Source organism: Ornithodoros turicata, chromosome 6 (genome assembly GCF_037126465.1).
Source record: "Ornithodoros turicata isolate Travis chromosome 6, ASM3712646v1, whole genome shotgun sequence".
Lineage (NCBI taxonomy): Eukaryota > Metazoa > Arthropoda > Arachnida > Ixodida > Argasidae > Ornithodoros > Ornithodoros turicata.
In genome coordinates this window covers 65,010,859-65,026,169 of record NC_088206.1, presented here as the reverse complement: position 1 = coordinate 65,026,169, position 15,311 = coordinate 65,010,859, and the positions used below count along the sequence as shown (strand labels likewise).

The window sequence follows — 15,311 nt, the reverse complement described above, 5'->3', positions numbered from 1 at the left end:
ATTGAAAAAATATTTTATGTTCAAATAATAAGTCAATGGAACGATGTCCCACGTGATCCTGCCCTATCTTGATACCAACGATGCCCTTTCAAATGATTCATGTGGTTTCTCTCTCGGCATGATAATTATTGGTACCTGGCTCAGTTATATGTGTCTTTCTTGTTCACTGATAATGAGGTAACTTTTATTTTTTCTCATTTAACTTACCTCTCCCCTGTGCCTTTGTCGCTGAGCTAGAGCAGTACAGTGTTGATAATAAATTATATAGACCAAGTAAATAGTAGTATAATAGTAAGTTGCATTAAAATAAATATCAGTAGCAGGCACGTCTTTATTCGCACAATACAATAACGCACACCACTAACTTTCTACCACAGAGTTTGAAATTCACAGAAAAGAAACATAGAAGTAACAAACAGATCAGAACAAAATCAAAGAACGAAATACAAAATTCGGTACACTGCTTCCGCAAACACTTAAAACAATTTGAGCAAGTAGGTTAACTTTCCATAGGTAACCACTAGGAGTGGTCTCCAAATCTTTCTCTCTCTCATGTACAGGCAGAAACACTGACAAGTCAGATTACCTGACTGGCTACATACACGGATATCGAGATGGCCACCGCGGAGGATACCAAGTTGGCCAGAGATTACAATCACAAGATTGTCATCAAGACGCATACCAGAGACTATACTACGACAGATACCGAAGTGACAGCTACCAAGGACACCAGTACGACAACCAACCGGGATATCGTACTGGGTATCGTACTGGGTATCGTACTGGGTACTACCGAGGGTACGGGGACTCCGGGGACGAGGAGCCCGCGAACAAGGAGAGGAAGGAACTACGGGCGACAGAATAACCTACCGCGTGACTAAACCGCTGGAAGAAGGGCCACATAAAGACTCAAGGAAGTCGAGATATGCAGCGTTGTTGCTTCAATAGACACGTAGCGTTCACGTCGTGTGTCGTGTAATGGGGTAGCGTTCTGCTCTCTGGCGGTGAATCAGCCCATGTCATAGTCATGATTTACTTGCTGTTCATGATGTCGTATACGTAAATCACCATCATGCATCGGCTGCCGTAGTGGAAAAGTTTATGGAGCTTTGAGCTCCGTAAACTGCACTGGGAACCCGATGTCGCTGCATACGAAATCTGATATCTGTTAAACTTCAAGAGAACAAACCCTGCTTCCCTGCCTTGAGTTGCGTCATTTTGCGGCCATTAAGGAGAGACATGCTTTGCCCTGTGATGGTTGGCGAGGTTGTGCTTCCACTTAAACGCCTCCCTACACAAGCTGCACTGGAACGGCCGTTCTTCGCTGTGCGTCTTCATGTGATCTTTGACTTTGTGTTTCCAGGCAAATCCCTTTCCACACACTTCACACTTGTAAGGCTTCTCCTTGGTGTGCACCGGGGTGTGCGCTTGCAACTGCCCCTTTGTGAGAAATTCTTTCGTGCACATCGAGCATGACCACTTCTTGGACCCGCATCCGTGAGCACCTTCCATGTGCCTTACGTAATAATCTTCATTATAGAAGGGCTTGGAACAAATGATGCACACGTCAACGGGCTCATCAGTGTGCCATCGCATGTGGCCGACGAATGCATGGGGACTTCTATACTTTGCTCCACATACGGCGCACACGTTTTCAGCTCGTCCGAGATGCACATAGTTGATGTGAGTATACATGCTGCTCTCCTTGACTTCCTTTCCGCATACCTTGCACCGCACCCGTAGGTCCCTGGTATGTTTGTAATAGTGGGCTCGTAAACGGTTACCCGGAAAGTACTTGAAGCACACTTCGCAGCGCTCCTTTTTTGCCGAATGCGCCTTAACGTGGATTCGAAACTGAGCTTTGCCAGAGAACACCTTGGCACAGGTTTTGCACCCGTAGCGCTGTCTGTTCGAAAAGTGGATCTCTCGGTGGTTGATGTAGGTAACGGAGAACTTGAAGCGTTTCCGGCAGATGGGGCATTCAAACGGTCTCTTAGTCGTGTGGCAGCCCTGGTAGTGAATCCGAAAGGTCCGCTTGTCAACCAATACGGTCCCACATATGAGGCATTCCAGGCGTCCGTCCGGGAGTTTCTGTGCTAGAAGCTTCAAGTGTTCTTCCCCGAACGGCTGCATGATGAAGAATTATGTTACAAATGTATAGTTGACACGGATTGGTTGGAAGAGTATAGGATTTGCTTGCAGTCTTTGAGGGGAATTTAATTTCCGCGATAGAAATGCGCAATAGTTTGCCTGGGCCTCTGTTTATTATACAGGTTATCGAAAGTGCGACAGCAATGACATCACCTTTTCATGCAGCATGAAGATGAGAAGCAGTAGTCAAAATACCTTAGGACTTCTTTTGTGTTATGTCATGACGAACATCAAGTGCTGCAGAGAGAACGGCTTAAACGCAGGCAAGCTGGTGGACAACCTCCATGTTGATAAACCTGAGCGATGGGCGAAGTTACATACAGGAGAAATCCCCGCACCGCGGCTGCAATGGATTTTCCCTGGGCCTCCCCGGAGGCTTTCCAGACCAATGTCGGCAGAGTTCCCCCTGAAAGGACCCCCAGGACGCATAATAGGCCCCTTTTTCCTCACCCCTTCCTGCTGTTATCTCTCCATCTGTCCACATCTCGACGCCACTCATTGCCAGAGTTCATTTGTGGCGACCGGTTAACACCACTGAAAGCCCAGTGTATAGCCTGTGAAGTATATAACGGAAAATAAGGGAAGTATATAAGGGAAACCACGTGTTACGTGATCTTCTGACGCCGTCCGCTCAAACGTTGGCCCCCTGCGTACTACTGACGATGGCCCACCAACAGCTGTCCAGTACTGGCATGGCGACGTCTGAGCACTTACAAACATAGTTGTACGTGCTGCCAAAGAGTTCCGGCAAATTTTTCCCCTCATATACTTCACTGGCTTTGTACTGGGCTTCCTCCTCCCTTCTGGATAAATCACTCCTGTATGTAACTTAGGTGTATCACCATGGAAATGAAGTGCTGCGTTTGCTGTGTTGCGTTTCACTGACTGTGCCCTACACGTGCGTTACTTTATGCCCACTTCAATTCAGTTAAAGTAAAAATTATAACAGCTTTATGATGGAAACAGAAATCCTCACCGTGGGCTACAAGTAAATTAGACGGCACAAAGCCAGCTGTTCACGTGCTATATTGCCTGTCCCCCACACCTGTTTCATCAAGGAACTCGTCGAACATATCCGATTACAGCTACGTTGTCTCATCGAGCATGCTGCCAAAGGGGATGAAGATACTGCAACGCTCATAAGTTCCAAACAGGGTGGTCATAGATCATGTGGAACCCACTTAGGGACACAGTACGGCACTCACCGCCGTATTCGTGAACAAGCCTCGACTCGACGCTCCGCCTCGACTCCAACGAGTGGAGGAAAGTAGCGCTGCTCCACTCGAAGAGCCCATGCGTTTCATGAATCCGCTTCGGGGATTCCTCCGCCAAGGCGCTCCTCGAGAAACCGTCCTCGAATAAAGCTATAGTCTCGTCCCCAGCCGTCTTTCGGGACCACTCGAAAATGTTAATTATCGTGCTTAAAACACACTTATGGCATGAAAAATAAATGTAATTCTTTACTTTATTTCGACCATCATGCATTACAAATACAAACACAAAGGTCTGCAAGTGTTTGAAGAAGGGTGCAGGTGTTTCGAACAGGGAAACAGACTGATAGGTTTCCTAGTTTTCTGGTCTGGCAATTACAACCACAACGGCAGCAGCTAGGGGGGGGGGGGATATGTTTATTAAGAAAAAAAGAAAGGAAAGGTTAGCCAGGCAGCAGCTAGCTTAATGGCATGGTCACCTCGTATCAAATAATATGAAAGATGATGTCACTGCTTGTCACTCTTCTATTATGTTAGAATATGTGGCGTGAATGACTGTTTGTTAGCGGATGGGTACGTTTACCCAACGCCTTGAGGGTAGCTATAAACAATCAAACAAACAAAACAGATTTTACAACAACATCCCGAGCAAAGAATCGGGGAGACCATTCTTGGGGAGTCACCGCGAGCACGTCGTACGAACTTTTATGGCCCTCAATCGCGCTCTGCATAAACGGTGGAGCCTGTTACCCCACCCAACAAACGGAATTCGTACTATTGGAACAACAACTGAAAAAGGAAAACGAGAGAAAAAAAAAACATGAATGGAAGATTTGTTGAGCCGTTTCGGTGATAGCTGGAGTAGGGGTTGGGCCAGCTTGATACAGTATAAAGATTACGGAAAAACATTGAGGAGGCAGATCAGATGTTTATTTTTTTTAGATGTCCAGTCAATGCACTGTTCCTTTTTTTGCACCACTTTTTGCCTGAAAACATCCTTCAAACACACCTTCTTTGTGCTAAATAGCGCGACAGAAGGAAAATTTATTACACCTTGTCTTGAAAAGTGTGCTTGCGAGAAGGTGTGGGATTTTTTCCACAACGGGGCACACCGTCGTTTCTGACACATTCACAATGTCTCCCGTGGCAGTTCGAAAAGACCTAACGCCATAAAATCGCATGTCGACGGGCAGCTGTAGCACAGGAGGTATATAGAGACAGCCCACGATTGCACACATTTTCCTCCACTGGCAATGTATCCAAAAGGCATGAAGCAGTACCGTATACCATATGAGGAACTCGTGATCATCAAAATGGTCAAAAGGAGTTTGATGGCCCATTATTGAACGTTGTCGCTCAGTGGTAATGTTGTCAGCACCCAGTTAAAAGCCATCGTGGCACAAAACGCAGTCGATGGACGCAGCGAACGACCTGTCTTCCGCCATGACACCAGCCAAACGCGAGTTGAGGAGCGTTTTCGAGGTAGCACCGATGCTACATCGAGATTGTCGAGGAACGCACGGAGGAATTCCTCCACTCGAGGAGCGTTTCGAGTCAAGGTCGATTTATGAAGCGCAAAACCGGCCTCGAGGAGCAGCTCGAGTCGAGTTTCGAGTCGAGGCTCGTTCAAGAATACGGCGGTCAGACCTCAGGTGCTTCACACCGGCTAGACTGCCTTATTTTTCTGATTTGGTCATCGATACAATGATTGGTCGTATTTTGTCCTCTTTGGGGCGAATCCTAAACCGGTCCGAACATAATGATATCAAACTGAATTGAATGATTATTTCATCAAACAATATTTGATGGGGAAAACCGAAAAAAAAAAACGCTACAACTAGCTTGACTAGTTCCCAGCTACCAAACACTTGACATGCAAGAAAAAAGAATTGATGGGTTTGTTGATACAAAATCATATGTCCCGTAACAAGCGTCGAATATACACGTTAATGGCGATGGATGACCCACATGGATGGCACCAGGAAAAGGTAACGGAATCTTTTTCTTTTCCGTTACCACCTCCTTTACTGGCCCTTATTTGTTTCTGTTTCAGTTTCGGTTACCACCATTGTTGCTTTCGTTTCCGTTACGTTTCCGTTACTGTTTTCGGTACAGTCCCACCTCCAACTTTTTGCTTTCCTTCTTTCTTTTCTTTCCTCTTCTTCTTCTCGTTTTTTTTTTAAAAAAGATCATAGAGACCGTGACAAAACTTAATCCCTCTACCTTCTGAAGCTATTTTGAGGACTACACATACACACAAGAGACAACGTATATTCAACAACAACAACAACAAATAAATTAATGCTAATGAATGGGGGATATTCAAAATACACATATTGGTACGTGATTTCTGTGAACAGCGAATATGAACATGGTTTCCAGGAATGTTACTCACGCTTGCAACTTCCAAGTCACCATAAGCGTATAAGAGCTATGCTTCTTCTATTTACTGTATACTACTTATTTATATGCTCCAGCTAGAAAGTTCATTTTAGTTTTAGTTCTTCAGTTAATTTGAGTTTGCTTTGTTAAAGTTCATTCAATAAATTTATCTACATGCTATGGTGAAGAATTGCAATAATTACCCGAATTATTACCGTAAATCATTGTCATTTCCGTTTCTGTTTTAGGTATTCTAACTGTGTGATATCAGTTTCCGTTTCTGTTACCGTTACCTGCTCTATTTCCGGTATAATACCGCTTCCGTTTCTGTTACCTTTTCTGTTACCTTTCCCTGGATGGCACCTCCTACAAGATTGCGCGCAGCGGCGTCGTCCTCTCCCAGCTTCTTCTCGCTGGTTGTGACGTCAGGTCTTACAAGCGCTCCTATTGGCTGTCCATAATCGTTTGCTACAGCGTGGATCAAAGCGGTCGGTCGACTGCGCTGTGCGAGACGCGGACGGGATACGCCAAACACATCCGTGAGAAAAGGGGAGATAGTTAAAGAAGACGCGTGCCTCACTAGTAGGTGGATAACGTGACGTCGCGCTAGCTTTTCTGACCCGCCACGCCCTCTTGCGCGATGCACTTGCACTTCTTGTACAAACATGTGTCTGTGGGCTCGTATTTGTCCCCTCCTTTTTTGAGTAACTTCATGCTCTTTTTGAGAATTCGTAAGAAAAAGCGTCGGTTCGGCACGAAACCATTACGCCGTGCTCACCTCATTGTGGGTCTCCAAGTGCTTCTTGAATGCATAGTCACCGCGGAGTACTGTGGTACAAACTACGCACTGGTGCAGCTCTTCTTTCCCGCAGCCTTCCCGCACCTTCCGCGCCATAGCCCGGCTGACTGCACTGCACGATACGTGTGACGCGAAGGTCTCGTTGCAGTGAGGCACCTGTATGAGGTTACGTCGGTGCCGAAGGATACATCCCTGGACGGCGGTGCTTCCCGAAGGTCTTTTCCAAGCCTGAGTCACCTGGCCCCGCAACGACGAGATGTTCGTCTGCCTTGTAGACCACTACAGCGCAATACATGAATTTGAGGAGCCTCCTCGATATGACGTCGTGCAGGCTTTTGTGCCTGTCTTCATGTTACAACCTGCAAACAAAATACGTGTTTTCTGTTTTCTTAAATTTGTCCACACCCATAGACGCATAGCGGGGGGTCATACAACAAGTAGTAGACGTGGGACTTTATGATATTTCCATTAAGATACTCGCAGTTGTTCTACTGCGTCATTGATCATTTGTATTCCATTCTGAGACTGATCAACTTCGAGCACAGTCTATGTACAGTGCTGGGCAAAAGTTCCTCCGGTCCGTTCCTCCGCTGCGGTGCATTCCTTCCTCAGAGTGACACAGCAGCGAAAGGTACCGCACGAACTTGCAGTCAGGTGACTGGGTTAGCTAGGCACATGGGTGTAAGTCCGTACGCTCTCATTCGCTGCTATAGGATGGCAATGTGAATAAGGAATGCGCCGCGGCATATTCTCTAAACTTTTCTCCAGCCCTATACAATTTTGACGGACTACAACGCCTATACCGTGGTCGTGTAGACTCTTTCCTAAGGATAATAGGAGGCATGACATTCAAGCTTTTGCAAAATTATTGCTCCTTGGGAGCAAATTTTTTGCCCCTGCTCCCCCAATGGAACGCTCAACGTATCCTTCGCCTGCAAGTGGAACAGCTTTTGCCCACCTCCCGGTGCAAAACTTAACCCCAGCTATGGCAATGGAATGCGTCATGAAAATCAAGTGACATTCCAGACTGCCCGCGAAGGAAAAGCAACAATGCCGTCCGACTGAATTAAATGAAGCATCGCGAGTATACGCTAGAGGAAGAGCCATTCTAGTCTCAAGCGTTGTCATTCTTTGATAACGCCCTTCAGAGAGTGAGAGTAATAATTACTCCCCAGTATAGGGAGTTCAAGTGTCTGAAGGGAGTGAGGAGACAGACTCCTTTTTGAGAGTAATTGTACTCTCCAAACGGGGGTGATATATGTGACAAGGAAAAGGAGTTCAAGTACAACTTTTTTTTAAAGACTGTCGGATCTCTTCAAGGCGCTGTGTAGCTCCTCCAATGTAACTCCTTCTTCACTTGGAGTGCAAGGACCCAAACTGAACACCGATCCTATACTGGAACGCCTCTAAAGACGTGTTCCAGTTTCAGTACCGTAACGCTGGAATATGTGTGTACATTACCCGTTAACAAAAGCGGTGTAATAATGGCACCCCATATGCATCCTCCTACCTGTCTTTCAGCGCCTCTGGCATCTGTCTGCAAGCACAGGAACCGAGAAACTGCGGTAGACGCAGAGAAAGGATGCGTTATTATTTCAACACCGCTAGAGGACAATGCATGCAGTTCCAAACCAACTGTGTCGCATCGAGAGGCGCCAATAACTTCAGGCGTCTCAGGGACTGCACTAGCACCGGTGCTGGTAAGTAGACTTGTACATACGGGCGAACGGGTGAACACGCCTGTTCCTCCAAGTGCTTCCGTTTAGCGCCTGTTGAGTTTCGCCGCGGATGGATTCTCGAGAAAAAGCACCAAAATAAGCTATGGGCATTTTGAGCAGCAAGAGCTACTGAAAGTAAATTCGGTATGAAGCGTCAGCGAAAATAAAAGCATCATTGCGTAATTGGACGTTCTGCAATATCATTTGTGACGGAAAAGTAACTCGTTAGTAACGAGTAACGGTATATTTAGTTACTTTTTTTTGTGACGCATACAAGCATGGGCACACCGTACGTATACCTGATCGTATAATTAACGTGCTGTTTTACAAAAAGACGTTGCGCCATAAGGGACGTGCGTTCATTATGCGAGGAAAAGTTGGATCACAACACTGGACTATTGTTCAATGCCGTAACGCTCGACTCGTCGACTCCAGGAACGGAAAGGCTCTTCGTCGTCGTCGTCGCTTGAATCCCGTAATATAATTCAGGACGAATTAACTCCTACAGGGAAACCCCACCCACTAATCGGAGGACGTTCGTGATTGGCTTGGTCGGGCGGATGACGCCTCCGAGTCACAATGTTGTCATGTGGCATCATTACGTTGCGAAAACACCCGTCGGAGACGACGTGCTTTGAGCATATCAGCATGCTTTTAACGGCATTACAGCGCGTCCCACGTCCACGCTTTATCATGGCTTACGATTTCTGTTCGTTCTGTCAGCGTAATATAGCGGCAAACTTCAAACAAAGCTTCTAGATCGTTTATGGGATTCAAAGAAACATAATACAAAATACACGCTTCTGCTTACTGTTCAAGAGAACAATTTTTTTTCCTGTCCAGGAGAATGTGCACAGGGAGAAAGTACCCGCTACCGTAACATGGCATCGCGATATCGATATTCGTTACTTGAGTAAAAAGTAGCGAAATGTCGATATCGACACCGTTACTAAAAAGTAACGCCATACTTCACCCGACACTTTAACCGAATATATGAAGAAGTTGTACGAAATCTGCAACATCGATATCTCCCTTACGTGAACGCTCCACACAACGACAACTTCATTTACAGCTTAAACACTTTCGTTCGACTTTTAGCACACGAAGTTCTCGCCTGCCTGCGCTCGTCTGTCTGTTCGAGTAAGAATGTCTGCACAGATACTCAAACAGTGCAGAAAACTTCCCAGTTCTTTTTTTTACTCCATTATTTTTCTTTTTTTAAAGACACGTTTAACCTTCTGAAAGCTGTCCTTGTCACTGGTCCGCGCAGTGACCAGGACCATCGCTGGACCAGTGACGATCATTAAAAGTAAGAGATATGGCCGGCGAAGAAAGAATGAACGATAAAAAGATCACGTTATCACAATTTTGCCACAGAAATGCTTTTCCGAAAGTGATTTCAAACAGTATCGCGATCCGCAGTTACTTACCGAAAAAGCTATCGATTACGGTAACTCCGTTACTTGTAATCAGGGCCGGCGAGAGACAATACGGGCCCCAGGGGATGACTCCGGATGGGTCCTGCTCGGGCCTCCCTCCTCACGCCTCATGACACTAAAACCAGTCAGGCCCTGGGTCGTCTGGACACCGATGTTCCATACCCGGCAGCCCCCCACCCTCTTTCCTCTCGCCGGCCCTGACTGTAACGACGTTACGTACACTACATGGAGCAGATCACTCACTTTGCGTGCAGTCTTAGAGATCAGTTGGCGCCTGTGTGCGGCCTTCGGCGTGGCTCGACAGAAAAAGCTCCACTCCACAACACAATCGCCGTTCGCGTTCGACGGGCTTGAAGCTTGATACACTGCTTGATAAAAAGCAGACGCAGACGCTCGCACCGGAAACGACTTGAGCGACATCTCGCACCACAGCCGAGAGGCAAAACAAAAAACCGCCGAACATCGTACTGTCAGACTCGTATTGCATGCTGCAATATCACCGCTCCTGTTGCGCTTCTACGAAATACTGTCCCACTGAACCGTTGGAGGGGAATTTAGCACATATCCCGACTTGAATTTGAGCAAAGAAAGGGATAATTTGAGGATACTTCTCAAGGAATCAATTGAGATAGCCACACCTCTCTCATTCCTCTTTTTACATCTCCGGGAGTTTGTATGTTTGGTTGTAAGGGGGGAAACGAGGAGAAATTGGACTTCTATTCCGACTTGTTCTGCTACTCCTAACGTGAATCCCCCCCACGCGCACACGGGATGTTACGTCGCCCGTGACTCACGAGGTGCGTCAGAAAAGTAATCAGACTGTGTTTCTTTCAGCTTTGCCCAGTTTATCCCTGAATTCCTAATACTTTTCTTTTCATGTTTATTTCTTTGTGCGTGTGTGTGTGTGTGGAATAACAAGTCGACATACCGTTTTGACTTTCCTCCTTTTTTGTTCCTCTCTGTTCTAATAAATACATCGGACCGTTACACTTTCAAGAAGGTCACAATTCCTTCGAAAGGTTATCCCTTCAAAGTATAGTTCCTACCCGAAAGAATACCACTTGTGGAGATCGTTGCTCTCACTCGTTGTAGCAGAGCTGGAACTCCTCAACAAGTGTTGCCCCCAGTTTTTAATTTCTGAAAAGGAAAAAAAAATAATAATAACACTGACTCGAAAACCCACGTTTCATCTCCCGTTATCACACGCTTGAGAAAATGCAGATCACTCTCGGTGCGAGCGAGGAGGTCCAGTCTGGTCCAGACACATGCTCTTTGTCCATTTGTATGCTCGATTGTCCTTTTCATCGATCGAGAGATTTCTGGAGAGCAGTTCACTACCCCATTACACGCAAAACACTGGCAAGGCAGACGAATCCCAGGTATGATATCCTGATCACACGATAGCAATGCAATGGGTTCTAATGCTGGTAGACTACATAACTGCGTTCTAAGTGTTAAGGGGAACCGTGGTGACGCACACAGTAGAAAGTCACTGTTCTGAGGCTGGAGGAAACAACAGGCAAATGCCTTAGAACATGAACATGGTACGGCACTTCACCGAGAATCATGATGTGCGTAGATCAAACCCTGCTCCACGCTGGCTTTTTCGGCGACAGCCATATTTCATGCAGTGGTAACAGGAGTCAAGGACGCGCAAAAATTGGCTCTGTACATTGTGGCGGATTTTACGTTTCAAGAGACGTCATGTTCGAGGTTTCACACATTATGCTCGAATATTACAAAGAACCTAAAAAGTAGCAATCTATAAAAACAGAGTCTTCACACACTACCCGAGTGTCTTTTCTTTTTATTTATTTATTATTATTTCTTATTTCTGGAATAGCAAGCCGACGTCCCGTTTGGCTGACCTTTCACCCGTTTTTTTTTCCTTTTCGTCTAATAAACATATCCCCCCCCCCCCCCCCGAGTGTCGGAACAGCAATACCAGTTTCATAATTCAACATCAACGCAAGTGGATGCATGATAGCGCCATGTTTCATCCTTCTGCTGGCGTATCAGAAAAGGCGACTTGTATCGCTGCGATTTCAGAAATTTTCTTCTAAGCGACGGTGTCTGTAGCCCGCCATTCATGCACGTAGCGCGTTCCCTGCCCACCTCACGAACTTCGGGTGGCGCACGACGACGTGTTTATCGGGTGAAAAAAAAAAAAAGCCAATCAGCCGAAACAAGAATTATGCAATCTTTGAGCGCAGAAACTACACGATCTTTGCCTTATCTGGGTTGGTGGTGGTGGTGGTGGTGTTGATAGGGCTTGCCGTTGTCGGCCTCACGTATGTGGAGAGTGGTGTATCTGGCCAACAGATGAGCGCCTACACCAATCAGCTCTATCGCTCCAAAGCACGTGGACCTCTCACGTGGATTTCCTGTCGCTGTTTCCGCGCTCGAAAAGTGCGTAGTTCTTGTTTCGGCTCATCGGCATAGCGAAATTCAGCTATGAATATTTCAGCACACGTGCGCGTCTTATGGAACGGCTTTCAACGAGGAATATATCACGTTCTGTTATCTCGCTTTTGCGCAAAATCCACTAATTAAAGAGCTAATTAGTGAATTTAAGTAAGTGATGTTCATGTAGTTACATTCTTCTTCGAAAGAACGTTCGCCTGCACATTTAACTCAACTGCAACAACGGCATCTATTCTGCTCTGCTAGTTTTTCTCTATAACAATTCTGTTACGAATTTAAAAACACCATGTATATTAGAGTATTTAATTTTAATACTGACAGGTAGTTCTCAGAGCACTGCCCGGTGCAACTATTACCACCGACAGCATGCCAGCAGCACAGACGGAATGTTTGTCTACAGACCGTCTATCTGATTTGAAGTGACCTTGTTGAACGTCGCATGCATTTTCGGACCGCGACTTCTGTAATGTGATGCGATAACTGTATGATGTGTAATGCGGGAGAAATACATCGCGAGCGCTCGCGAATATCGCGTAGTACCAGTGCGCAGTACCAAAAGGACATTACGGGACGGTAGGAACACTATATACTACTGCGGTGTCTTTGTTCGTACGCGATGAACCTAGGTAAGAACTACTTTCTCGGCTTAGAAACCTTATGTTGCAGCACTTGCATATTGTGACTGACATTCATCTGGTATCCTGCTTCATTGTGATAGCGCCTCTGGTGTGGTCAGTGCTGTTGACGCTACAGTGGGACGCAGCTTGTAAGTGACACACTTTTCCCTGCAAATTTTCTCACACATAACGGAATAGCGGTCTGTAGTTGAAACGGCCCTGAACCTGTGAATGCTTCCCCCGGTCGCAAGTAAATATATGGTTAGAAATCGTAAGTCGTCGATTAATCGACAACTTACGCCTGTCCTAATTAGGACAGGCGAACTTCCGTATTGCTTCGGTTACACTTCATGTGGTGCCCAAGCAGCACAATGTACTGAAAGTCGAGTGCGACAGGGGTGGACGGGTAGGTGATTGGCCTTGAACAGACTCGTAAAACTAAAGACATTGATAACACACATTCCATCCTCCCCTATTGCACTCGACTTTCAGTACCCAAGCAGCACAATGTACTGAAAGTCGAGTGCAATAGGGGTGAACGGTATGTGTCTTATCAATGTTCCTTAGTTTCACTAGTCTGTTCAAGGCCGTCCACCTATTCGTCCACCCCTATTGTGATAGTATGTCGTGATATGATACTGTACAGCATGATACCGAGTCGTGATGCCTTTTTTCGACTCCCTTGCTGGAACTCCGGCCCTTTTCAATCACTCAATCAGGTGGCAGAAGTCATGACGTTGTCCAGAAGAAGCACAGTCTCTCTCCGACATATCGGTGGCTCTCGTCATGAGTCACTTCCCTTCGTTGATACAGTAAAGTGGAATATGACTTGGAAACATATGATACTGGGGGTAGACATTACTCAAATTATGGGGAACCCTTACGCCAATGCGCTCTGATTTCGAAAACGAGCAAGGTACCTGTATACTTCGCAACAACGTAAGAGCTACAACCACAAACGCTTATCTCCGCCGTTTGTTCCCGTCTGTATACATGGAAAGCGGGTAATGCGAGAAGATGGGAGACGAGACGCTTTGTAGGAATATCCAAATGTGCTTCGTGCACACCGTCTTCGGCGAGTACATTCGCAAAATGATCAAGCGATCAATTGCAAGGAATAATTTCAGTTATACGTGCGCGCTACGTTGTGACTGAGAGACGTCGTGCGGTCGGCCCAGCAAATCACAGACGTCTTCTGCTTTGGGGGATGATCAGGTAAAGGGATGTATTATATATAAAGTGATTGCCACGTGTTGGTTGATATGCACACTTGCCTCTGTTGTTGCTCGCTGGGGCACAATCAGCGTCGTTTCAAAGAAGTACGATGTCACGTGATACACTTCATGGTGTCACTTATCTGGCGACGGATTGTTAACGTGAGCTGACTCGGTAATCTGTTGCTCGCGTTACTTCTAGAGAAACTGAGATGTCAAATACATGGAATAATTGCGCAGACGTTTCTTCCATGCGCATGTTTAACGAGAGACGGAGATGTCCCGACAGAGGCACAGACATTATAGCTACATAATCGATGGAACCTTGATCCTGCGTGGAACCTTGATCCTGCGTGGAACCTTGAACCTGAGTATCGCGATGAGGATCCCATATTGCAAACTGCACACGCAGGTTCACAAAGAATGTGCACCACAAAGAACAGCACCCGAGTGTCAGTATGTGTTAAATAACTGTGAAATTCAGAAAGTTAATCAAGTAGATTATGTGGGCATAACCTTGACAACACATTTGAAATGGCGCTCACGCATACAGAAAATTTGCAATCACGCTCTGGTTTTTACGGCGGAGAACTCCGACCTGCCTTACGTAAGGTTACGCTAGCTGCGTAAAGCCATATGTTAGGCCAGCATTGAAATACGCCATCGTAGAGTTGGATCCTTATAATAAAAATGATGTTACAGCAATAGAAAACAATCATCGAACGGCCATTTCCTTCATCTCTTCTACAGAATCTCTTCTATCTCCTCTACTCTTCTATTCTATTCTACTCTACTTCTTCTATCTCTCTCTTCCTCTCTTCTAGTCTATTCTACTCTACTTCTTCTATCTCTCTCTTCTTCTCTTCTAGTCTATTCTACTCTACTCCAATCTATCTCTTCTACTTCTTATCTACATGTTTTCGCTGGGAAGTTGTTATCCAAATATGGAGCTTGAAAATAATTTAAATTAATTAGGAGCAGATTTACACGTAAGGTGAATCATCCAACATCTGCGCGCCAACATGCCGTGCATTCCGCGTGGTAGGGGCTATGAATACAGGGTGGGGCTATAGAGAGAGACATAAGAGTTAAGATTTTTACTGACCGAGGTCTAACGGAGGAACGAATCACAGGATGAAATCTAAAGGCGCGCGGTTTAGTTCCATCATCGTCCGTGACAGTAGGAATGCAGATAAAATCGGCCGCCAGGGGTTTCACACTGAAATTCTACGACACACGGTGCTGGTTTCAGCGTTTCTTGCCTTCGCGGGCTAGATTAATGCCGCGGACATATGTCTCCCGTTCGTGATTACACGTTCTGGATTACGTTCTGGATTACACACTTCAAGCAGCATT

General features: G+C 46.0%; 2 protein-coding genes across 3 annotated transcripts in view; one reads left to right on the top strand and one right to left on the bottom strand.

Annotated features, from left to right (window-relative positions):
* Positions 1 to 307: 307 nt before the first annotated feature.
* LOC135397059 (zinc finger protein 182-like) lies at positions 308 to 10,237 on the bottom strand. Its single transcript, XM_064628388.1, has 4 exons — positions 9,944 to 10,237; positions 8,054 to 8,103; positions 6,523 to 6,902; positions 308 to 2,127 (listed from the first exon to the last, which is right to left on the bottom strand). Exons 3-4 carry the CDS (start codon positions 6,637 to 6,639, stop codon positions 1,228 to 1,230), a joined length of 1,017 nt encoding a protein of 338 aa, XP_064484458.1. The 5' UTR covers positions 6,640 to 6,902; positions 8,054 to 8,103; positions 9,944 to 10,237; the 3' UTR covers positions 308 to 1,227.
* Positions 10,238 to 12,627: 2,390 nt separating this feature from the next.
* The window catches only part of LOC135397052 (sushi, von Willebrand factor type A, EGF and pentraxin domain-containing protein 1-like), a 45,966-nt gene continuing 43,282 nt past the window's right edge, over positions 12,628 to 15,311 (top strand). For both annotated transcript variants that reach the window (XM_064628382.1, XM_064628381.1), the window contains exons 1-2: positions 12,628 to 12,750; positions 12,843 to 12,890. In XM_064628382.1, coding sequence (XP_064484452.1) covers positions 12,741 to 12,750; positions 12,843 to 12,890 — 58 coding nt within the window. In that variant the 5' untranslated portion in view covers positions 12,628 to 12,740. The remainder of the gene's footprint in view (positions 12,751 to 12,842; positions 12,891 to 15,311) is intronic.